This window comes from Anabrus simplex, chromosome 1, assembly GCF_040414725.1.
Source record: "Anabrus simplex isolate iqAnaSimp1 chromosome 1, ASM4041472v1, whole genome shotgun sequence".
NCBI classification, from domain to species: Eukaryota; Metazoa; Arthropoda; class Insecta; order Orthoptera; family Tettigoniidae; genus Anabrus; species Anabrus simplex.
In genome coordinates, this window is record NC_090265.1 from 1,740,564,231 (window position 1) to 1,740,589,423 (window position 25,193).

At 38.3% G+C, this 25,193-nt stretch overlaps 1 protein-coding gene across 1 annotated transcript in view; it reads left to right on the forward strand.

Moving 5' to 3' along the window:
• LOC136864267 (nose resistant to fluoxetine protein 6) overlaps positions 1-25,193 on the forward strand; it is a 165,828-nt gene that overhangs the window by 76,665 nt on the left and 63,970 nt on the right. Inside the window, exon 7 of the mRNA XM_068226691.1 lies at positions 7,850-8,018. Within this exon, the coding sequence (XP_068082792.1) occupies positions 7,850-8,018 (169 nt within the window). The remainder of the gene's footprint in view (positions 1-7,849; positions 8,019-25,193) is intronic.

Genomic DNA, 25,193 nt, shown 5'->3' on the forward strand with positions numbered 1-25,193 from the left:
TGCTTTTTTGTGGGGGAGGGGGTGAGCTGAATCTTGTCGGATTGTGACGGCCGATTGGGTTCCTAAGCAAAAATTACCGTTTTTCATCCAATAAATCAGTTAGAAATACCTTTGAATTAATAGACAAACTTAATAAATTTAACATGCAACCTCATTACTCACTTCACTCCTTTGATATTGTAAACATGTACCCAAGCATTCCAATTTCTAAATTAATTCCCATCATCAAAAGTAACTTATACAAAAACAGTCATTTGAGTAAATTGGAAATTCAAGATTTCATTACATTGTTGAAATTAGTCGTAAATAACAACTTTTTTACGTTTAATGATACCATCTATCAACAAAACGGTCTGGCAATGGGTTCACCTGCATCAGGCATTCTCGCAGAAATCTATCTGGACTTTCTCGAGAACACTAAAATCGACAATAAATTCGACAATATTCTCCTTTGGGCTAGGTACGTCGACGATGTCCTAGTAGTTATCAACGAGAACTTGGAAGATGCTCACACCACACTCCAAACACTTAATAACATCGATCCGCATATTAAATTCACATTGGAGTCAGAAGTAGATCAAAAAATCAATTTTCTGGATATTACAATCACTAGACAACAGGAATCTTTAACCTACAAGATCTACAGAAAGCCCACCCAATCGGCCGTCACAATCCGACAAGATTCAGCTCACCCCCTCCCCCACAAAAAAGCAACATATAACAGTCTTGTGCATAGAGCATTCAACGTTCCTATGAATAAAAATGATCTTCATACCGAATTGAATACTATCCGCTACATCGCCAGATTCAATGGCTTCAATAGCCATTTCATAGAAAACATCATTAACAAACATAAATTTCGCCCCAAAACCACACTTAAAAAAGAACCACCTAAACATGTCTCTTTTTCCATCTTCACTTACGTCAATGGAATTCACAAGATCACCAACGTTTTAAAGAAAAAAGGTATGAAAATAGCCTTTAAAACCAACAACAACAACACACAAATCTTACATAACACATCACGTGTTAATAAAATAAATAGGTACACAAAATCAGGCGTCTACAAGATTAAATGTAATACATGCTCTAATATTTCTTATGTGGGGCAAACCGGCCGGAGCTTCAACATTGGATGTTTAGAACATTTCAATGCAGTCAGATACAACAAATTTTCAGCTATCGGCCAACATATGGTCGACTATAACCACAAATTCACGAATATTGAAACAGACATGGACATTCTCAAATTAGCTAAGAAAGGACCTCTACTCAATATAATAGAGAACTTTTACATTCATTTAGATCAATACTTTAATGCCAACTATAACCTTAACGAAATAACTGAGAAACCCAATATTTTATTTGACCTTTTCATTACTTATTACAGAAAAAACAAATCGGTCGTTCAAAATTCTTTCTTTAAGTCAATCAAGGGTCCCCCGACAGTACAAACACCTTCACTTCCTCTCCCGTCCACCCCGCCTTGAACCTTCCCATCCCTCCCACCCTCCACTACTTACGTCATTCCTCTCCTCCGTATTCACCTACCCCTTTTCTGCTGATCTACTCCGCGCCACGCTCACTCCGTAAGTTGCATTCAATCCAGCAAGTTTGTTCCACGCAGCGCAAGGTGAGTCATCGTTTATATTTTCCGGTGCCTCGCTTGTTCTCTATCCGATTACCGCGTTAATACTATCTTCTTTCCCCAGGTTCATTGGGGTCCCGATTGAACTGAGACTTCTGTTCAACACAGAAAGCCTTTAATTCCACCATAGAACAGGTTCAACTTTGTCAATTTTAATCTGGTGCTAGTCTCATTGGACAATTCTTCCCTCTACGCAAAAGTGGAACTCACATCTACAACTTTCTAGAAGCATATACGTAGTTATATATGTCAATCGTGCAACAGAGGAGCAACTGCCAACCTGACTATCTCATCAAGAGTTTTTACGTGACTTCACAAGATTTTACTTGTCATTGTGAACACTTCTGTTACTTTTATCATTATTTGCAAATACGGCTTTTATCTGTCATTCCACCACCATCCCATCCTTTTAGATCCTCTCATTTCTCCATACTATTTTTATCACTATGTCTTTTACTGTTGTAATTTGGCTAGGCTGATGATGGTCCACAGTGGACCGAAACTAGTACCCTTTTAATGTCATTGTAATGTTTTTGTAAAAACATCACATGATTTTTTAGTATTGAGAAGGTGGAATATTAAAATTTTGTATTTACTTTAAGCATGGAAATAGCCTACCAAACATCCCGCACAATCTACAACAAAAAATGCCTTTCCCAAAACACCAAGATACGTCACTATGAAACAGTTCTGAAGCCAGTAGTTCTATATGCAGCCGAAACCCTGTCTCTAAATGCCAACAAAGGACTCCTTGAAGAACTGGAGAAAAGAGAATGCAAAATTGTGAGAGGAATCTTGGGATCGAAGTACAGAAATGGAATCCATCAAAAGAGATCCAACAAGGAAGTCTACAGCAAAATAGAGAAAATTACCGACACAATCAGAAAAAGACGGGCACGATTTTACGGTCATGTGAAAAGAATGGATGGAAGAAAGTTATCTAAAGAAATCTTTCATTTCTTTGATTCAAACCCCAAAACCACAATTGCCTGGTTTAGAAATACCAAAGAAGACCTGCAAATGCTACATATCTCAGCTGAAGACGCCCTTAACAGAGATCTCTTCCGCAAGAAAATATTGATGAACGGGCTAAACCGAGACGAGCAACCGAAGAGAAGACGCGGTGCCCCTTGGACAGAGGAGCGTAAGCAGGCCCACTCACAAAGAATGAGGGAAATTTGGGCTCTAAAGAAGGCCAAGTTCAGTGTCAAATGCAACAAGACTTAACATGGTCCTTGATGGCCGCAGCGAATTATATATAATAATAATAATAATAATAATAATAATAATAATAATAATAATAATAATAATAATAATATTCTATGGACATATTAAAAGAATGCATCCAGACAGACTTACTGAACAAATAGTTGAATTCTATGAAAATAGAAGACACAATGAAATGGGTTGGTGAAATCAAAAGTGAACTGAAACAGGCAGGAATTACATCAGCAGACGTCCAAAACAGGGTAATCTTCAGATCCAGAATTCAAAAATAACAAGTTCAATAAGCGGAAAGACCAAAGAAGAAGACTGGAACAACCTGGTCTGAAGAGAGAAAGGAAGCCCATAGTAAAAGAATGAAAGAAACATGGACACAAAGGAAGACAAATGCACGCCTCTAAGTACTTTGCATAGTCTTAAATGGGCTTATTTGCATATAAATAATAATAAAAGAAGAAGCTACAAGTACAGTTCTGCGAAAGTTGATGGCATCACCGAAGAATGACGTAATGGCAGTGACAGTTTCTGGTATAGGGCAATGGAGCAATGAACCTCCAGTTTATATCAAATTGTACTCAACTACTCAATTTTCACAATTCGCTTGTCAATTTCAAAGCTCACTATGTCCATCTATCCGCAGTATACTCGTACTGGCTTTCAGTTCATATAAGCTGTGCAAGGTCTGTGGCTGGATACTCGTCTGGAATGAACCCTCTTGCAAGGCGATCTCTCCGTCTGTACGTAGGTGAGGGGAATGGTGAGGTGCGGGGCAGGGGGGACACGTCGACCAGCACGAAGAGAGACCAAAGATATCGCAAAAATGGATATCTGTGCTTTATGCATGGGCAATATGCCACTTTCTTAAGTCTCTTGCAAGTTGTGTTGTTGGGGTTAGAAAACTATAATAGTATGTGCCTGCCATCAGTTGCCCAGGAATTTAACTAGGTAGCAGAGAATAGTGCACATAATTAGTGCTAGTGTTGAAAATCATCATTACTACCAAAAGTCACATTAAACTGCCAAATTCCAATTGATATCTTGTGCCAAATGTATCAATACTTACTAAACATCTATTCATTTGCCTTCTTTGGAATAATTACTTCTTGGAGAGAAACTTAACTTGAAAGTCATTGTGGCAAAGAGTAGCGGGAAGGTAATACCAATGAGAACACTAATTGTCTAGTCCAAACGAGTTCTTATAATTAAGTTACTAATACTGTGAACAGTGCGAACATACATCCCTAAAGTTAACTCATGTTTTTCAAGTGTGATGTTAATGTTTACAAAAATTTACAGTAATTTGTAATATTATTGTAGGCCGTGCAAGCGTGAGTGTTTTCCTGCACTGTTGTGTCATTCAGAAACTTAATTTTTAGGACATAAAGAAGCTAAAATCTTTTGTCTATGTGTGTATTTTTGTGCATTGTAATTGTGTCCACAATCTTTGTGCCTGGAAAAGCTACATAATGAGTTTGAACAGTGTCCAGATACTTAAGAAAACAAACTTTTCTTCTCTCTCTCTTGAATGAAAACTTGAGATTAAGAATGCCGGACACACTATGCCTGATCATGATATAACAAGGCAGACTAAAAGTAAAAGTAAAGAAATCATGCGTAAATTCAGAATGGATATATACAAAAGAACAGAGTGGATCTGTGGGTGTAAAATTACTGACAGGTTGTTTTGTTTTCCTTGTTTATGTTTTTTGAGTGTTGAAAGCGAAGGGATTTGGACTAAAGTCGGAGTGGTAGATTTAGGACATTTGTCCCAAAAAGTAAAGAAACATGAAAGTTCTAAATCTCATATGGTTGCCCAGTTAGAATTCAATCTTCTGGGAAGACACGATATCCGGCAGCAATTTGACTATGCTTACAGGCAGTCTGTGGAAAGACACAATGATCAAGTACGGAAAAACGTATATGCTGTCAAAAATTATCAACTGTGTAAAGTTCTGTGGTGTGTTTGTGTTGGCATTGTGCGGGCATGACAAAACAAGTGAAAATCTTCTTTGAGTGAAGTTGTGGATAACCCAAATAAGTTAATTTCACAAAGTTATGATGAGGCAAATGTAATGAGTGGACGTCATTCAGGAGTGCAAGTTCTTATCAGGGAAGATTTTTAAGCATGCACATTATGTTCACTGTTATGCCCATTCTTTGAACTTAGTCATGGTACAAGTGACAAGCCAGAATACGAATGTCCGTGTATTTTTTGCAGATTTAAGTGAAATCCCCAGCTTGTTTCATAACTCCCCACAGTGATCAGGTGTATTGAACAAAGTTGTTGGTAGAAGAGTACCTCATGCTTCAAACACAAGGTGGAATTTTAAATCAAGGACCATTAAAGTAGTTTACGAGAACAGAGATGCCCTCATCGAATGCCTGGATCAAATGGAAACTACCTCTCAACAGCCTAACCCCATATTGCAAGCAAGAGGTTTGCGTTTAAAATTGGAGAACCCGTTATTTCAGTTCTGGTTGGTTGTTTTACATCTGATAATGTCTCATGTGAACATTTTATACAGTCAGCTGCAAAAGCGAAATTCAGATCTGTTGGAAGTCAAAGGCGCACTTTCAGGTTTTGAGGCTGCTATGAAAATGGTTTCGGAAAATAAAATTGACCACATTGCTGATGAATATGACACACTGCCCCCGTCAGTGAAGGTATCATAAGGGCTGCTGCGTACCTCTAAATGAGTTTCGGCAAAAGAGATTTGTGACACGGTCATTCTTCAAGCAAAGGAAGGGTTTCAATTCACAAACCATCTTCTTGCAGCAAAACTGTTTCAAGCTGAGAATTTCAGCAGCTTTGAAAAGCAGTTTTCCCACTCACTTTTGTATAAAGCACGTGGATTCTGCCCATTTCTCGATAAACTAAAACTGAGAACTGAATGTGATATATTATACATGAGAAATGATTTTCGGACTGTTTCTGGGGCTACGACTTTCTTGCAGTTTCTTTTAGAAAATAAATTGCAGAGTGTCTTCGGCGAAAGCATAAAATGTTGAAAACTTTGGGCTGGGAAGATTTGGGAATAAGGAGATGAAATGTTCAACTCTGCAGTGTGTTATTTACTTCAAACTTTTATTTGAAATGACCACCTTTTCAATACATCATATTTTTTGTTCTGCATTAAAACTTTACATTGTTATTGATTCTATTAATGGGACATGAAATTCATCGAAACAATGAATCAAAAGGCCAGGAAGGACAAGATTAGAAATGAAGCAAACAGGAAGGAGGCTGTTACCAAGATTTTAGGAAGACACAGGCTACAATGATTTGGACATGTTAAAAGGATGGACAGAACAAGAACAGCAAGGAATAACTTTGACATAGGAGTGAAAGGGGAGAGGCCAGTTGGGAGGCCAAGGAATAGATGGATAGACATAGTGAAATCAGAGTTCAGCAAGAGGAATGCCAAGTGGGAAGACATAGAGGAACAGAAACTATACTTTGACAGGAAGAAGTGGCAAGCATCACACCCGGGAAACACTGGAAAATGATGATGATGATGATGATCATCATCGTCATATCAGTGCTTCATTACATAAACTTTTAAATGTGTTTTTTGAATATTAATTTCAAGAATTTAGGGAATTATATCCTGAAAATATCATCATTAAGAAGAATGTATTTTAGCATTAAATTTTAGATAATGACACAAGTTCACTAATAGTAATTTTTGTCTTGGGTCCTAGAAAGTAAGAATGTTTTACAGGTTCTTTTGTTATTGCTGCTGAAGAGAATGGTACACATTTCTCGAAACATGTATGATTAATGAATAAATAATGTAGATTAGCTATGGTTTAGTGAAAACAATAAATATTGGCAGGGCAGACCCATTAATAACCCATTGTGTTAAGTGATTGTCTCCGTCAATACGGACCAATATAGGACCAAAAAAGGTCAAATTTGTTAATTCCAAATATCAGTGGTCATGCAGAAGTTCAAGTCCAAAAGCCAATAACTAACTTAGTGAAGACATCCTGACAACATTTTAAAGTTTCTTTTTTTACATATATCTGTACTATTTTAATATTAACCTGATACTTGGTTTCTGATATTGGAATTTTGCTATCTGTGTAAGGTTAGAGAGGAAGGCCTGAAAACTAGGGAACAAAGCTGCTCAATTTGTTCTGGGTGATATCCGATAAAAGAGTAGCATTACAAAAATGTTGCAAAGTTTGGGCTGAAAAGGCTTGGGAGAAAGGAGACAAGCTGCTTGACTAAGTGGTGTGTTCTGAGCTGTCAGTGGAGAAATGGCATAGGATGACATTAATAGATGAGTAAGTTTGAGTGGTGTTTTTGAAAGTAGGAAAGATTGGAGTTCATGAAGACAAATTGGGGCAAATATTCATTCACAGGAAGGGGAGATGTTCAATAAATTTCCAAATTCTTTGCAATCATTTAAGAAAAGGCTAGGAAAACAACAGATAAGGAATCTGACACCTGGACGACTGCCCTAAATGCAGATCAGTAGTGACTGATAGGGAAGATTTGTCAGACACTGATCAAACAGAAAGGGTGAAGTTTTCTAATCGCTGACTGTATTTACTATATTTGAATTAACACAGCAATCAGACTTGAAGTAATTGGACTGTAATTTCAGGTTGGCAGGAAGAAATTTGAATTCCATATTAATTCAGTTTTTGGGTTGTCATTTTTCCAAAATTATGCAGCACCCGCATCCTTATCCTGATTTTAGGTTTGGAGATAGGTACGTTATCCAACATACCTACCAATAGAAATGAAACCTTGAAACATGTTTTGTGCACTGATTAGTGGATCTAACCCCATACCACAGTTATGTATCATCAATAGGGAACATGAAATTTATCTACTTTGATGTAATCATGCACACGCTAAGTGACTGTCCCATCAACAATTGGTACAGCAGCCAGTCTTTAATAATTTTGGAGTCGATATCTATAGACACAGCTGGATAACAAGTGGGTCTGGTTTCCATTCCACAGTCTGACACCTCCACTGGCCATGATGATGCTCTTGGCGTCCACTCTGCTGAGATACAGCGGCTCGGGTCCTCTCTGGGAGACATTATCCAGAGATCAGAGTAACTTCTGTCGGGATAACTGGTGGGCAGCTCTATTATATGTCCAGAACTATGTGGATCCAATGCGTGAGGTAAGACTTTTGTCAACAAGCATTCAAAATATATTGTAAAGTTAGAGATTAGTAATAACTAGAGAAAGGCAAAATATGAACTTTCATGTACTAAACCATGGCTGGTAGCATTGTGGGAATAAGGACTTTTAAGATCTGGAGCATGGGAATTCAATTCAGCAAACAGCACCTTCTTGGTAAAAGGAATATCTCAAGATGAAGAAATTTGCCAGCTGTAGATTCACCTACATACTGACACTTGAGTCCTGGACATTAACGCAGTGGACAAAGAGGAGTAAAATGCCAGCAGCAGCGATGCAATACCTCCAGAAAATCACCACTGATCTACATTTAGGGCTGTCGGCCAGGTGGCAGATACCCTATCAGCTGTCTAATCTTTTTAAAGAAGTTGTAAATCTATCCAAATGGTACCAGCAGTGGTGCAGGTAAGGGGTGGATGGGGATAAGGGGGATATATCCCCCTCCCCCATGAGGCGCTTGTACTCATAAATACATACTAAAAGATAATAAAATAATAAAACATCCATTTGCAAAAACATTTTACTGTTTTTATTATTATTTTTACTATTCATATCCATCCCGTAACCATACCTGAATCAGGTGGCAATGCGCCGGCCTCTCACCACTGGGTTCCCTTGTTCAAATCCCAGTTACTCCAAGTGAGAAACTACAAAAAGCCCTTGATAATGTTGTGAGATGCACGGCAGGCAATGGTATGATGATAAACAGGGTTAAAAGTCAGGTTGTGAGTTTCACTAATAGGAAAAGACCTCTCAGGTTTAATTACTGTGTTGATGGGGTGTTAATATAAGGAAAGATCTTCATTGGGGTAATCACATAAATGGTACCGGTATTGTAAATAAAGAGTGCAAATCTCTGCACATGGTTATCAGGGTATTTAGGGGTTGTAGTAACGTTGCAAAGGAGAGGACATATAAATCTCTGGAAGACCCCAAATAGAGTATGGTTTCAGTGTAGGGGACCCTCACTAGAATTACTTGATTCAACAACTGGGAAAAATCCAAAGGAAAGCAGCTTGATTATTTCTGGGTGATTTCCAATAAAAGAGTATCGTTATGAAAATGTTGCAAACTTCGGGCTAGGAAGACTTGGGAGAAAGGAGACGAGCTGCTCCAGTAAATGGTATGTTCTGAGCTGTCAGTGGATAGATTGCATGGAATGACATTCATAGACGAATAATTTTGGGTGATGTCTTTAAAGGTAGGAAAGATCACAATATGAATATAAAGTTGGAATTCAAGAGGACAAATTGGGGCAAATATTTGTTTAAGGGGAAGGGGAGTTAAGTATTGGAATAATTTACCAAGGGAGCTGTTCAATAAATTTCAAAATTCTTTGCAATTATTTCAGAAAAGACTAGGTAAAAAACAGATAGGGAATCTGCCACCAGAGGGACTGCCCTAAATGCAGATCATTGGTGACTGACTGATGATGTGAGATTTGTGCTGGACAAAGTGAAGCCGAAACAGGTTTCTCACAGGGTACTCCAGTTTTCTCTGTCATCTTTAATTCCAGCAAAAATCTCCAATGTCATTTCATTTCATCCATCAGTCGTTAATCATTGCCCCAGAGGAGTGCAACAGGCTTTGGTAGCCGGCACAATTCCTATCCTCGCCGCTAGATCGGAGCTTCATTCATTCATTCCTGATCTGGTCGAATGACTGCAAACAGGCTGTGGATTTTCATTTTCCTTTTTTTTTATCCTCCCTCCCATATATTGTATTTAAATGGACCCCTGCACATTTAAGATGTGTTTATTTTTATTATCGTTAAGTTATGCCCATTCATAAAGCGCGTTGGAACTAGTTCATTGGCTTAATGACTTTCGCCTTCCTATTCTTCCAAAATCTCTTCATGAACTCACTGTATTGCCTCTTCCGTTCTTCTGACCACTTTGTATCAGTCCTGCTGCTAGTTTTGACCACAAATGTGTGTTTATTTACTGAGATTTTTCATGATGTTTTCCCCGATGTTCAATTCATTCAGGTCTTCTCTCATTTCCTTCAGCCAATTTGTTCTCCTCTTTTGAGAATTTATTACATTGAATAACCTTTTTGTGAGTCTATTATTATCCATCCTAAAAATGTGTCCAAAAAATTTCAAATGTGTCCTTCGTACAGTACTGATGAAACTAATGTGTAACTATAGAGGTCTGTAGTTTGCCTTTTCCATTTCCATTTCCATTTCCTTTTATGGGGCCAAAAATATTTCTAAGAATTTTTTGTTCTTGTTTTTCAATATCTGCAATTTTAGAATGAGCTCCTAAAGTTAAGCTTTCTGATGCATATAGAGTTTCCGGTAGAATAACTGTTTTGTAATGTTTCAATTTAGCATTGCGTGACATTACTCGTTTATTGTATTGATCCCATGTCAGTCTAAATGCCCTCTGAAGTTTTGAGGCCCTTTCTGTTACAAGATATTAGAATCATTCCGTATTGACGGTTTTCACTTTACAATGGCGAAAAATGAGAGTATCCTCCTATTCAATACATCATATATTCCGTCATTAGATGGAGCAAACAAAGTCAAACATGTTTCGGCTCGCTTGAGCCATCTTCAGTGAAAAAATTTAGGGGGGTTTGAATAATTTACATAATATAAATTGATAAAAAACATAATGAAAGAGCAAATGAAAAAAACAAACAAAAGAGAGCCTAGACGGAAACAAAATTAGCACAAATATACAATATTTACATCAATATACAGAGCAAAAAACAACTTATTGCGACAAAATTCAGTGAAATCGGCCAAACTGTCTAATCCTGAAGGAAGAATTATTTCTCCCAGGTATTTAATATAACATACTGTGAAATTGTTCCATATGGCGTTTCAATTTGATTTTTCTTGCACTTTTGCTGAGCATATACTTGGTTTTCTCGAATGATATCTGAAGGCCTGCCTGTGATGTTATTCTCTGTAATGTCTCGATAGCATGCCTAGTTTCCTCCTTGTTCTTAGTGATGATAGCTAGGTCATCTGCGAAAGCCAAGCATTTCACTTTAATTTTGTTCCCACCAGTCTTGATGGTTATGCCTGTGATATCCTTTTCCCACTCTCTGATGACTTTATCTAAAACCAAATTAAACAGGAGAGGAGAGAGTCCATCTCCTTGACGAACACCTGTGTGTACTTCAAAAGGGTCAGACATTTCCCCAAAGAATTTTACCGTAGGTGTTGTGTTTGTGAAGGTCTGATGTACCAGTTCTCTGGTCTTCTTATCCACTCAAAGTTCTTCTAGCATGTTGAACAAGGTCTGTCTGTCCACAGAATCATACGCCTTCTTCAGGTCCACAAAGGTGACTATCGTGTTGTTACTTCTGCTGATCTTCAGAATCGTTTTCAGGTTCCATATCTGTTCAGCACACGAACGCCCTTTCCTAAAACCCACTTGATATTCCTGAATCAAATGATCTGTTTGTTTCTCTAGTCAGTTTAGGAGGGCTTTAAATAGAACTTTATAAGCAACAGGTAGTAGGGATAGACCTCTGTAATTATTCGTATCTGTTTTGTCACTTTTCTTATGCAACGGATGATCAACGCGCACTTCCAGTCCTGCGAGATTGCTTCTGTTTTCCAGTTTCTTTTAGGATTGCATGAATTCTTCTAGTAGGATCTTCTCCTCCAAGTTTCAACATCTTTGGGGTAATGGCATCTTCTCCCGATGCTTTGTTATTTTTAAGAGATCGAATGATATCTGCTGTTTCTTCCAGTGTCAATGGATGTGAATCTGGGTTTGGTGTGGGCTTTTCAAAGTTGAACATTTCCTTTGATGGGTCACAATTGAGTAGGTCTTGGAAGTAATTTGCTAGGATGTTGCAGTTTTCTTTGGTGTTTGATTCTAGTGTGCCATCTGATCTACCGATACATATGCTTGGAGGCTGATAATTGGATAGACTCTCACAAAATGTCTTGTAGAAATTCCTACATTTGGTTTTGATGAAATCCTATTCTATGTCTATGAGTTTGTTCCTGTCATGTGCACGCTTTTATGCACGCTTTTCCCTGCAAATTATCTTGGCTGTCAATTTCTGAGTCTAAAGAATGCCTCCCATCGTTCAGTCATCTGGTGTCCATTCCAATTTTTCCAGGCTTTGATTCTGTCCTCAATTGCTTTATCATAGGCTGTATTCCACCATCTGTGTTTTCGTCTCCTCGGGTGTTGTCCTAACTTCTGTGCTGATGTTAGAATTGTACATCACAAGTCAGGCCAATCCTTGGGATCTTGATCTTTTATGCCCGATGCATTCGAGTTTTACTTAAGGTATTCAGGATCCACTCGTGCTAATTATGAAATTTGGGCTTGGATTCTTCTTTTTATTATTAGTAAAGAAGGGGACACATTTCTGTGGGATATTGTGGCCACTGATGGTCACAGGTGTATGACCCCAATCAAAAGCGGCAATTAAATGAATGGCAGCACCCAGGATCGTCATGCAGTCGCTTAAGTGCGGGTGGTATCCAGTATTCAGGAGATAGTGAGTTCGAACCCCACTGTCGGCAGCCCTGACAATGGTTTTCCGTGGTTGCCCATTTTCACACCAAGCAAATGCTGAGGCTGTACCTTAATTGAGGCCACAGCCGCTTCCTTCCCAGGCCTAGCCCTTTCCTGTCCCATCATCACCATAAGACCTATCTGTGTCGGTGCGACGTAAAACAACCTGGAAGAAAAACTTCGACAAAACCCTGTACAGTAAGGGATTTATTGATACTGGCATAGGATGCTGAAGGTGTAATGAGTCATCATGCTGTACCTCAAGGTGGAACTGTAAATGTAGCATACTACGAGTACCTCTGTTTCCTTAAGCACCACTTGCATTCGGATGTGCAATGGAAAAGTCCTCATTTCTTGCGGAATAATCTACTTTGTATCTTGCATGACAATGCATGTTGCCATGTGGCAGGAGTAGTGACTCCCATATTGTGCAGGTGGCATTGGAATATTCTTTATGTTGCCCTAACATGAATCCTTGTGATTTTGATTTGTAGTGTTGGTTGAAAGAACCTCTCTGAGGCATCACATTTCCTGGTATTCCATAAGTGGTCCAAATAGTAGGCTGCTTCATCATTGCGATCAACTGAGACCACAATGCTCACGGTTGCCACACAGTTGGTAGGAGGTCCAGAAATTTGCCAGTGATTATATTGAAGGGATCTAATGAAATTTTGCTGATGACCACAATAAACTCTTGGTAATATCTGTGTTACCACTCTTATTTACAACCCTCATAAAGGGCCAATGACGTATATTTTATGCCCCTTTAAACAAGCAACAACAACAACAACAATACACACACATATATAATACTAGCAAGATACCCGTGCTTCGCTATGGTATTATACTGAAATTTATAATTGAATGCTTATTGTTTTAGATATATAATCCGCCAAAATTCGCGATCTGACTCGTTTTCTGCGAGAATCCACCAAAATTCCCGATCTGACTCGTTTTCTATTATTTTACAGCACGTTTCCTCCCATTTTTCAATCTTCCTTTCCAGCAATCGATTTCGTACTTCCCGGGCTAGGCTCAGGTATTCCTCCTGGTCAGTTGGGTCCGTAAATCTTTGCCATCTTTTCCTTTAATCATTTTTAATATGGATAAAATCCTTCAGGAGATCCGGCGTGGTGTCATATTGGGTGCCTTGGCGGCACTGAACCCGCGGCCGGACTGCATTCTTAGTCATTACCCTTCCAGGAGCCGTTACCAGCGCGGTCCGCACATTTGACGACGGCCCGGAACATTATTATTATTATTATTATTATTATTATTATTATTATTATTATTACTATTATGTGTTGCTGGAATGGCTGATGACAGGGAAAACCGGAGTATCCGGAGAAAAACCTGTCCCGCCTCCGTTTTGTCCAGCACGAATGTCACATGGAGTGACCGGGATTTGAACCACGGAACGTAGCTGTGAGAGGCCGGCGCGCTGCCGCCTGAGCAACGGAGGATCCTTATAAGTACATTAATAACAGTAAAATCAATTGGTCTCACCTCCTTCTACACCTCACCGCCGTTAAGTTTATTTACCGCCAACCCCCCAAATAAAATAAAATAAAAGAAGGCTTGTTTCTTTATGTTTAAGGGAGATTCCAAACACCAATGTTCACGTCTATTACCTTCAGTTTTGAGATATAAGTATCCCCATAAAAGTAATTTACTTTTTTCACTTCATTTCACACTACTCCCCCCCCCCCCCCTAAGTGAACTTTCCCGCAAAAAATACTTGTTTCTTTGATAGTAAAGGATCTTCTAAATACCAATTATCACGACTCTAACTTCTTCAGTTTTTGATTCATGTGTCCTCATGAAAGGAATTCAACTCCTTTACACTCCCGCCCTCCAAGATGGTTTCCCGCCCAAAACCCCGTTTTTCTTTGTTTTTAAAGGAGATCCAAATGCGAATTTTCACGTCTGTAACAACTTTAGTCTTTATTAGATGTATGTATTCTCATACAATTAAGCCAATTAATTTTTCAATTCTTTCACCCCCCCCCCCCCGGCTTCATAGGATTTTAAGAGAATACGTGTTTCTTTACTTTTAAAGCAGATTGCAAATATCAAATTTCACGTCTGTAACATCTTCATTTTTGATATATCAGTAGCCTAATTAAAAGACTTCAACACCATTTTCAGTCACTTCCCCCCCCCCTCCACCCAAGTGATATTTCCGAAAACTAAAAATACACGTTTCTTTATGTTTAATAGAGATAAAAAAAAAACATTTTTCACTTCTGTAACATGTTAAGTTTTTTTAGATATACTGTAAAAATTCTCATTTTAAAATTTCACCCCTTTTGAGTTCCCCTTAAGTGGAGTTTCCAAAAACAAATCACCTATGTTTCTTTACATTTACAGGAGATTCCAAACACCCACTTTTTACGTCTGTAACATTTTACGTTTCCGAGATATTCTGTAGATATAGTCTTTCAAAAAATTCACCCCAATTTGTCACTCCTGTTTAACCGCCATTAATTGGATTTTCCAAAAACTGAAAAATACGTGTTTCTTTATTTTTAAAGGAGATCCCATATACAAATTTTCAGTTCTGTAATATCTTTCGTTTCGGACATATATGTATCCTCATTAAAGGCATGCAACCCATTTTTCACCCTTTTACACCCCTCCTATTGGGATTTACAGGAAACAAAAAAATACGTGTTCCTTTATTTTTAGAGGATATTCTAACTACCAATTTTTACATCTGTAAATTTAAAAGTTTTAAGATGTAGACACACTCATTTTAAAAAATTCACCCCCTTTTCACCCCCCCAATATTTGGATTTTCCAAAAACGAAAAAATACGCGTTTCTTTACTTTTAAAGTAGATCCCAAATACCAATTTTCAGGTCTGTAATATCTTCAGGTTCTGAAATATCAGTAGCCTCGTTAAAGGCATTCAACCCATTATTCACCCTTTTACACCCTTCCTATTGGGATTTTCCGAAAACAAAAAATACGTGTTTCTTTATTTTTAAAGGAGATTCTAAATACCAAAATTCACATCTATAACCTTTAAAAGTTTTGAGATATAGATACACTCATTTTAAAATATTACCCCCTTTTCCCCCCCCATAATTTTGATTTTCCAAAAACAAAAAAATACGTGTTTCTTTATTTTTAAAGAAGATCCCAAACACCAATTTTCAGGTCTGTAATATCTTCAGTTTCTGAGATATAAGTATGCACAATAAAGGCATTCAACCAATTTTTCGCCCGTTTTCACCCCATCTATTGGGATTTTCCGAAAACAAAAAAATATGTGTTCCTTTATTTTTAATGAAGATTCTAAATACCAATTTTTACATGTGTAAACTTTCAAAGTTTTGAGATATAGATACATTCATTTTAAAAATTCACCCCCTTTTCACTCTCCCATTAATTGGATTTTCCAAAAACAAAAAACAAAATACGTGTTTCTTTATTTTTAAAAGAGATCAAAAGTACAAATTTTCAGGTCTGTAATATGTTCAGTTTCTTAGATATAAGTACCAGTATCCTCATTAAAGGCATTCAACCACTATTTGACCCTTTTTCACCCCTTCCATTGGAATTTTCCGAAAACAAAAAAATACGTATTCCCTTATTTTTAAAGAAGATTCTAAATACCAATTTTTACATCTGTAAACCTTTAAAGTTTTGAGATATAGATACACTCATTTTAAAATTTCACCCCCTTAGAGACGGAATATCCAAAAATCCTCTCTTAGCGAGCACCTACTTGTTGATATGAATGTATCCCCAAAATTTCATTTCTGTATGTCCAGTAGTTTTTGCTCGGCGATGATGAATCAGTCAGTCAGGACAAGTTACTTTATATATATACTAGCAAGATACCCGTGCTTCGCTAAGGTATTATACTGAAATTTATAATTGAATGCTTATTGTTTTAGATATATAATCCGCCAAAAATTCGCGATCTGACTCGTTTTCTATTATTTTACAGCACGTTTCCTCCCATTTTTCAATCTTCCTTTCCAGCAATCGATTTCGTACTTCCCGGGCTAGGCTCAGGTATTCCTCCTGGTCAGTTGGGTCCGTAAATCTTTGCCATCTTTTCCTTTAATCATTTTTAATATGGATAAAATCCTTCAGGAGATCCTGCGTGGTGTCATATTGGGTGCGTTGGCGGCACTGAACCCGCGGCCGGACTGCATTCTTAGTCATTACCCGTCCAGGAGCCGTTACCAGCGCGGTCCGCACACTTGACGACGGTCCGGAACATTATTATTATTATTATTATTATTATTATTATTACTCTTATGTGTTGGTGGAATGGCTGATGACAGGGAAAACCGGAGTATCCGGAGAAAAACCTGTCCCGCCTCCGTTTTGTCCAGCACGAATGTCACATGGAGTGACCGGGATTTGAACCACGGAACCTAGCTGTGAGAGGCCGGCGCGCTGCCGCCTGAGCAACGAAGGATCCTTATAAGTACATTAATAACAGTAAAATCAATTGGTCTCACCTCCTTCTACAACCCACCGCCGTTAAGTTTATTTACCGCCAACACCCCCCCCCAAAAAAAAGGCTTGTTTCTTTATGTTTAAGGGAGATTCCAAACACCAATGTTCACGTCTATTACCTTCAGTTTTGAGATATAAGTATCCCCATAAAAGTAATTTACTTTTTTCACTTCATTTCACACTACTCCCCCCCATTAAGTGAAATTTCCCGCAAGTATCCCCATAAAAGTAATTTACTTTTTTCACTTCATTTCACACTACTCCCCCCCTCTAAGTGAAATTTCCCGCAAAAAATACTTGCTTCTTTAATAGTAAAGGGTCTTCTAAATACCAATTATCACGACTCTAACTTCTTCAGTTTTTGATTTATGTGTCCTCATGAAAGGAATTCAACTCCTTTACACTCCCGCCCTCCCAGATGGTTTCCCGCCCAAAACGCGTTTTTATTTGTTTTTAAAGGAGATCCAAATACGAATTTTCACGTCTGTAACAACTTTACTTTTTATTAGATGTATGTATTCTCATACAATTAAGCCAATTAATTTTTCAATTCTTTCACCCCCCCCCCGCTTCATTGGATTTTAAGATAATACGTGTTTTTTTACTTTTAAAGCAGATTGAAAATATCAAATTTCACGTCTGTAACATCTTCATTTTTGATATATCAGTAGCCTAATTAAAAGAATTCAACACCATTTTCAGTCATTTTACCCCCCCCCCTACACCCAAGTGATATTCCCGAAAACTAAAAATACACTTTTTTATGTTTAATAGAGATAAAAAAATACCATTTTTCACTTCTGTAACATGTTAAGTTTTTTTAGATATACTGTAAAAATTCTCATTTTAAAATTTCACCCCTTTTGAGTTCCCCTTAAGTGGAGTTTCCAAAAACAAATCACCTATATTTCTTTACATTTACAGGAGATTCCAAACACCCACTTTTTACGTCTGTAACATTTTACGTTTCCAAGATATTCCGTAGATATAGTCTTTCAAAAAATTCACCCCAATTTGTCACTCGTGTTTAACCGCCATTAATTGGATTTTCCAAAAACTAAAAAATACGTGTTTCTTTATTTGTAAAGGAGATCCCATATACAAATTTTCGGTTCTGTAATATCTTTCGTTTCTGAAATATATGTATCCTCATTAAAGGCATTCAACCCATTCTTCACCCTTTTACACCCCTCCTATTGGGATTTACAGGAAACAAAAAAATACGTGTTCCCTTATTTTTAGAGGAGATTCTAACAACCAATCTTTACATCTGTAAATTTTAAAGTTTTCAGATGTAGATACACTCATTTTAAAAAATTAACACCCCCCTTTTCACCCCCCAATATTTGAATTTTCCAAAAACGAAAAAATACGTGTGTTTCTTTACTTTTAAAGTAGATCCCAAATACCAATTTTCAGGTCTGTAATATCTTCAGGTTCTGAAATATAAGTAGCCTTATTAAAGGCATTCAACCCATTATTCACCCTTTTACACCCTTCCTATTGGGATTTTCCGAAAACAAAAAATACGTGTTTCTTTATTTTTAAAGGAGATTCTAAATATCAATTTTTTCTATCCATACACTTTAAAAGTTTTGAGATATAGATACACTCATTTTAAAAAATCACCCCCTTTTCACCCCCCCTCCATTAATTGGATTTTCCAAAAACAAAAAATACGTGTTTCTTTATTTTTAAAAGAGATCCCAAACACCAATTTTCAGGTCTGTAATATCTTCAGGTTCTGAGATATAAGTAGCCTCATTAAAGGCATTCAACCCCTTTTTCACCCCTTTTCACGATTCCTATTGCGATTTTCCGAAAACAAAAAAATGCGTGTTTCTTTATTTTTAATGAAGATTGTAAATACCAATTTTTACATCTGCAAACTTTAAAAGTTTGGAGATATAGATTCACTCATTTCTAAAATTCACCCCCTTTTCACCCTCCCATTAATTGGATTTTCCAAAAACAAAAAAAATACGTGTTTCTTTATTTTTAAAAGAGATCAAAAGTACCAATTTTCAGGTCTGTAATATCTTCAGTTTCTGAGATATAAGCACCGGTATCCTGATTAGGCATTCAACCCCTTTTTCACCCTTTTTCACCCCTCTTATTGGGATTGTCTGAAAACAAAAAAAATACGTGTTTCCTTATTTTTAAAGAAGATTCTAAATACCAATTCTCACATCTCTAAACTTTTAAAGTTTTGAGATATAAACACACACATTTTAAAATTTCACCCCCCCTTTTCACCCCCTTAGCGACGGAATATCCAAAAATCCTCTCTTAGCGAGCACCTACATCTTAATATGAATATATCCCCAAAATTTCATTTCTTTATGTCCAGTAGTTTTGGCCCGGCGATGATGAATCAGTCAGTCAGTCAGTCAGGACAAGTTATTTTATATATATAGATAGATGTGTATCCAAACTTTCTCTATGGGGTCAAGTATGAAGTGATTTGAATCTTTGTAGTAAGTTTTCACGATTGGATGACCTTCTTGACATCAGCTTCATTAGAGGAGTTAATGAGATGAAGTGAATGATAATAGAAAGGGGAAGGGTGAAACCAATTGCTGGCACACAGCGTACTCCTTTCAAATAGCATCAAGGCTTAACATCTCCATGTTGTTTGTCCAACCCTTGTCCCGTTTCCCTACGGGGTCGGGTATGAGGTGAGATGAATTTGTCGTGGCGGTTTTTTATGACCGGATGCCCTTCCTGACGTCAACCTCATCAGAGGAGTTAATGAGAGATGAAATGAATGACGTGATATATGATAGTAGGGAGAGGGTGAAACCCGGTGCCGGCACATAGCCTACTCCTGTCGAATAGCACCAAGGGGTCTGCTCAAGGCTTAACGTCCCCATCCGACGGACGAATCACCATCAACAGCATCATATGCCCTCACTCCATATGAGCACTGCGGATAGGTTTGGAATTTAATCCAGGCTTTTGGCACGCAATCTAGTGATTAGAAATTGTATACCACCACCTCCCCTACCCTGCCGGCCAACATTCTGATGGTGAAAATTTTTTCGACCAACGGGACTCGAACCGGCTAACCTCGGTGTTAGACCGTTTTAGACTTCAGCGCCTTAACGATCATGGCCACCAGGCGGGCTTAAGGCTTAACATCTCCATACGACATAAAAATTACCATCAAAAGTGTGATATGCCCTCACTCCATATGAATAGCGCAGAGAGTTTTGGAATTTAATCTAGGGTTTGGGAACCTTTCCTACCCTGCCAGCCAACATTCTGATGGTGAATATTTTTTTGATGAATGGGACTCATACTGTTTAACTGCCTTGTCAGACCATATAGACTTGATGCCTTAATGATTATGGCCATCAGGCGGGCCTTATATATATCACATATCTCTTTAAATTTGAAATATATAGTGTTGGTCTTCAATCTGGAGTGACACCAAGAACATCTATATTGTCCCCATTTTTCCCGAGCTAAGCCCAGCCATCGAGCGAGAGATCCCAAGGTGGACCGTTCGATCGTTGGCTATCACTTTCTAGAGGCATTTAAGGGTTGTTAAGGATTGATGACCAAGCAGGATAAAAAGAAATGTTAAAACAACACTCTGACATTTATTCACATAAGCAAACAACAAATAAAATACTCTTGCTGATATGTTTTGTAAAATAGAACTTCCATAATATTGCATTTCTTCATTTATGGTAACACGTGCTCTTAATCTCCAGCCTTACTGTGCTGTAATGAAAACCAAAGGAAAATTAGGCCTCTTGCCTGTCCAATATCAAAATATTTGATTGAAAGAATTAAATAAATTAACATAGAAATTCAAAAAAAATGATTAACAGCTGTCTTGCTAACGAGGGTTTTACAATAAACGTGTTCAAAGCTTTACCAACTCAAAGTAGTCTCAACACGTGGTTTTAAGATGTACTGAACTGAATTTATCATTTACAGTATTTAATATTAGTCAATGACACCAACATGAACTTCAGTAGAAAATGAAAATTGATTCCAGAATTCTCAAAATTAATTAATTATTATTCTGATGATTATTATTATTATTAATCTCTCATCATCTAATTAACCTATGTTTCATTGTCACACGATCGTGTTCTCATTAATTTCCCACAGCATCATTTACCTAATGATCGTCTTTAGCATTTCAGAATAATTATTTTCAATTAATTATTAATGACTTGGTTTCACCATAACTCAAAGTAATCATGTGGCTGACAACTTCTACTTCTGATCTTTGTATTTCATTTCCATTCAAATTAATCTTAAAATATTTCAAAATTCAACTATAAATGTGTCAGAAATTTACATTATCCACGTGTGAGCTAGTTAAATAAATTTTATTTACAAATCGAGTGCCTTCATAAAATAACGAGATGATCTTTCCTTTTAAATCTCGCTAATTAAGAAAATAAATTCATTTCTAGTCTTCCTCGACTTAAGTTGATCAAACTTTTCCCTTAAGGGCATGAAAATTACTTCCTAAGGCAACACACAACGATGAGTGTAATCTGCGTCGCATCAAGTGCATGACCAGATCAAATTAAATGGAACCAACATGATGCAAGAGAAATATACATATTTACATACACACACACATTCACACTAGGGAAACACGTCTTTTATGTACATTATTTACATCGAATCCTGTTTTTGGCAAGTTTATTCATGATTTTTACGAGTGGACAGATCGCGTAATATCAAGCAGAATAATCCGTGTACTGAAATTATCCTTCATTAATGGTGGCTAGTGATCGAAGTCATGGGTATCACTTGGTAGAAACATATTTCACATATCAATGTAAGTTCATCTAACTCATGAAATTATAATGGAAGATTCTAGTAAAATCCATAAGCACTACCATCGTTTGGGCTACAGGTTGAAATTATCGCAAGCGTGAGCCTTACTCGTATTATTTTTATCCCCTACCTGTGAAATACACTCGCAACACGTGCTCCAATAATTATAATCTATCTTGCGCTCCCAATACACAAGAATAAGTCAAATATCATCATTAAATCATCAATTGCTTAATTATACAACAAGTATCCCTCAGGATTGGTCATATTCCAGACCCTTCATGAACAGAGCACATTCAATCTCACATATAAGGACTCTACAGTAATTTTATGGCTCACGAGCGTTTAGTTCTGTTTTACCCGATCTTTAGTCAATATTATTATTATTTAAGTGATTATTACATCTACTGATCCTTGCGGAATATCGAAAAATTAGATGACTTCATCATAAATACAACAAGTGATCTTAAAAGACACTAGGTTCGACCCTATTCACTCAAAATGTACACGTAAATTTCAGTCCAGTAACTTTCAGCATTTCAAGAGAAGTAGATTTATCGTGTGGTCAGTGATTATTAAATATAAAGCTCCTAAGCATGGGAAATCATTCAAAGACAACCGGTAAAACTTCCGTACCCGGTGTGCGAAAGTGAGGTTAGAGATCCAACATGGCGTGACTTGGGCGACGTCACGCAACACTAAGCAGGCTTGCCAACTTATGCATTGTTAGTGACAAGACCATTGGACTGGATTGGTTAGACCATTGGCCTGGTGGGAAGCAAAGGGGGTCTGGGGGCGTAAGCCCCCAGGTTAGAAGCCGCGGAGCGGCATTTAGGCCTCTAGTATCCCGCGTGACAGCAAAGGGGGTCTGGGGGCGTAAGCCCCCAGGTTAGAAGCCGCGGAACGGACCTTAGGCCTCTAGTATCCCGCGTGACAGCAAAGGGGGTCTGGGGGCGTAAGCCCCCAGGTTAGAAGCCGCGGAGCGGACCTTAGGCCTCTAGTATCCTGCGTGACACCTGGATAGGTTAGGGTAGCAGCGCATTCTATGCAACACAATATTCAGCACTTTAATTAATAAACAATGACTTACCTTAACGTGGGGGATACAGCGCGCTCGCTGCGAGAAGAAATTCGTGGATTCGTTCTCCGCGAGGGAAGGTATATTTAAATAGATGTTCCGATAGGTAGCCAAGGAAATGCTCTTTTTTCCGTCCAGAAACAGGTAGGGATTCTCTAATGTTCCTCCACTTCCTCTCAATGGTGTTTGTATGCACTACGAGTTCTTCCCCCGCGAGACGTTCCTGATTCAAGGCGTGGACGTGTTCGCTCTTCTCCGTGTCCACAAATTCCACTGAATGGTTCACTTTCAGGTGGAGAAATCCCTCGTCCTGGAGGCAGTTGTAGGCTCTCCAGCAGTCGGAGATTATAGTAGTTCCGGGCAAGATGTAGTCTTTAATAATGGCGAGTAGTGTAGCGCTGTCGCGAGATTCCACAGGCACAACGAAAAATTTCTTATTATTTTCGCGTTCAACCCCACCGAAAACCCACTGACCTTCCACACGACGTCCGCGGTTGTACTTTCTTTTGCCAAACTTGGCCTCGTCTATCTCGACAACTACACCTACCGGTACCCCTCCAAGTCGTGTAGAATGTCGAATGGCCCAATCTTCACAAACTTCCCTACAGTACGAGGACCAATCTGACACTGTTTCGGAACTCACTTTGAGCTCAGACTCAATTAATGAGTAGTGGGGTCTATTTCCCAGTAGCCAGTAAGCAACGAATGTTATAACTTTCTGCGGAGAAAGATGTGCCTCTATAAAGGTACCCGTCTTCGCAGACTGTTTGAACCGACACGTGCGTTTCTCACACGAGAAAAAATACCGGCTTCCAGATACCTTCACTTCTCGTTCCCTACCACAGACTCCACAGGGAATAGCTCTTTTTATTATGCCGTGACTTATTATAAAATCCGTGAATTTTACTTCGTCACAACACAAGGTTATAATGTCGCGGATAGAACACTCACATCCAGCACACGCCATGACACTAGTAAAGTGGCGGTTTTCTTATTTTTAGCCAATCGCAGTTTTCTTACTTTTACCGAACTTCGAAATTGGCGGTGAACTCTGAAATTCCTGGTTCTCTTAATTTCAGCAAACATGGCAGCCCTGTACTTGCACACGGTGCGAGCTCTGCCAGAGACATTAGGAAGCTTGTCCGGCGAATAGGAACACATCGCGAACATTGGCCGGCCAATAGGAACACAGCACATGGTCGCAATCACCTGATTTACACAGCCTCAGTTTTAATTCTTCTATATAAGTAAGAATACTTTTTCGGGCGGGATGGTGGGTTTCTAGCAAGCATAAAGGAAGGATCTCTCCTCTCTGCTACTTCAGGTATCGTTTCATATCATTTTTATATGATTTCAATCATCCCTAAGTCTGCACACCGGGTACGGAAGCGGCACCCATTTTTACAGCTCCATGGAGGCTCTGTAGCAAGTGTCCCTCGATGAAATTGTGTTGCCGGTGGTTGCGGAATTATCCATCTTGAGGTGTTCAACTTCCAGGACGACTTCGGTAGAACGCCGGTCACAAGCTGTAACTGAGATGACAAAATTAAGTATATTGCACAAGCGCACGTCGAATATAGATAGCTCGTCTACACAGTCACACTTAACTTGATTTTTGAAGCGTTTTTATTCCATAGGAATACACTAATTATTTCTCTAAACTCTAGCAGAACGGCGTCGACTTGAACTGAAATTACTTCTCCACGTGGTCCGATAACGTGGTGCAGCACAACACGACGAAGGATATTCAGAGTAAGAGCTTCAGAACTTCAGATTAAGGGAGCGATTTTCTCGAAACAAGCCTTTTTATATTATCAGCCTGGGAGGTGTGATTTTCAACGAGGACGGTAATTGGCTGATGGTCTCATTTAATTGGCTCAGACTATTCCAGAATCAGACTGAGTTGCGCGCGTGTGCGGTGGCAGTCACGTGGTTTACATTGACCTTGGCACAGTCTTGGCCGGTGTGTCACCCCTCTGAACGACGAAAAAAACTCGTTCTTAGCTCGCCACAAGTTCCCAAATGACATGCTGCAGCTCCAAGCAGACAATAAAACTTTTCCTTTCCACTTGTTGAAATATTCATAATATCGCCAATTTTAACGGGGACAATATATATAAAATAACTTGTCCTGACTGACTAACTGACTGACTGACTGACAGATTCATCATTGCTGAGCCAAAACTACTGGACATTAAGAAATTAAATTTTGGGGATACATTCATATTAACATGTAGGTACTTGCTACGAGAGGTTTTTTGGATATTCCTTCGCTAAGGGGGTGAAAAGGGGGTTG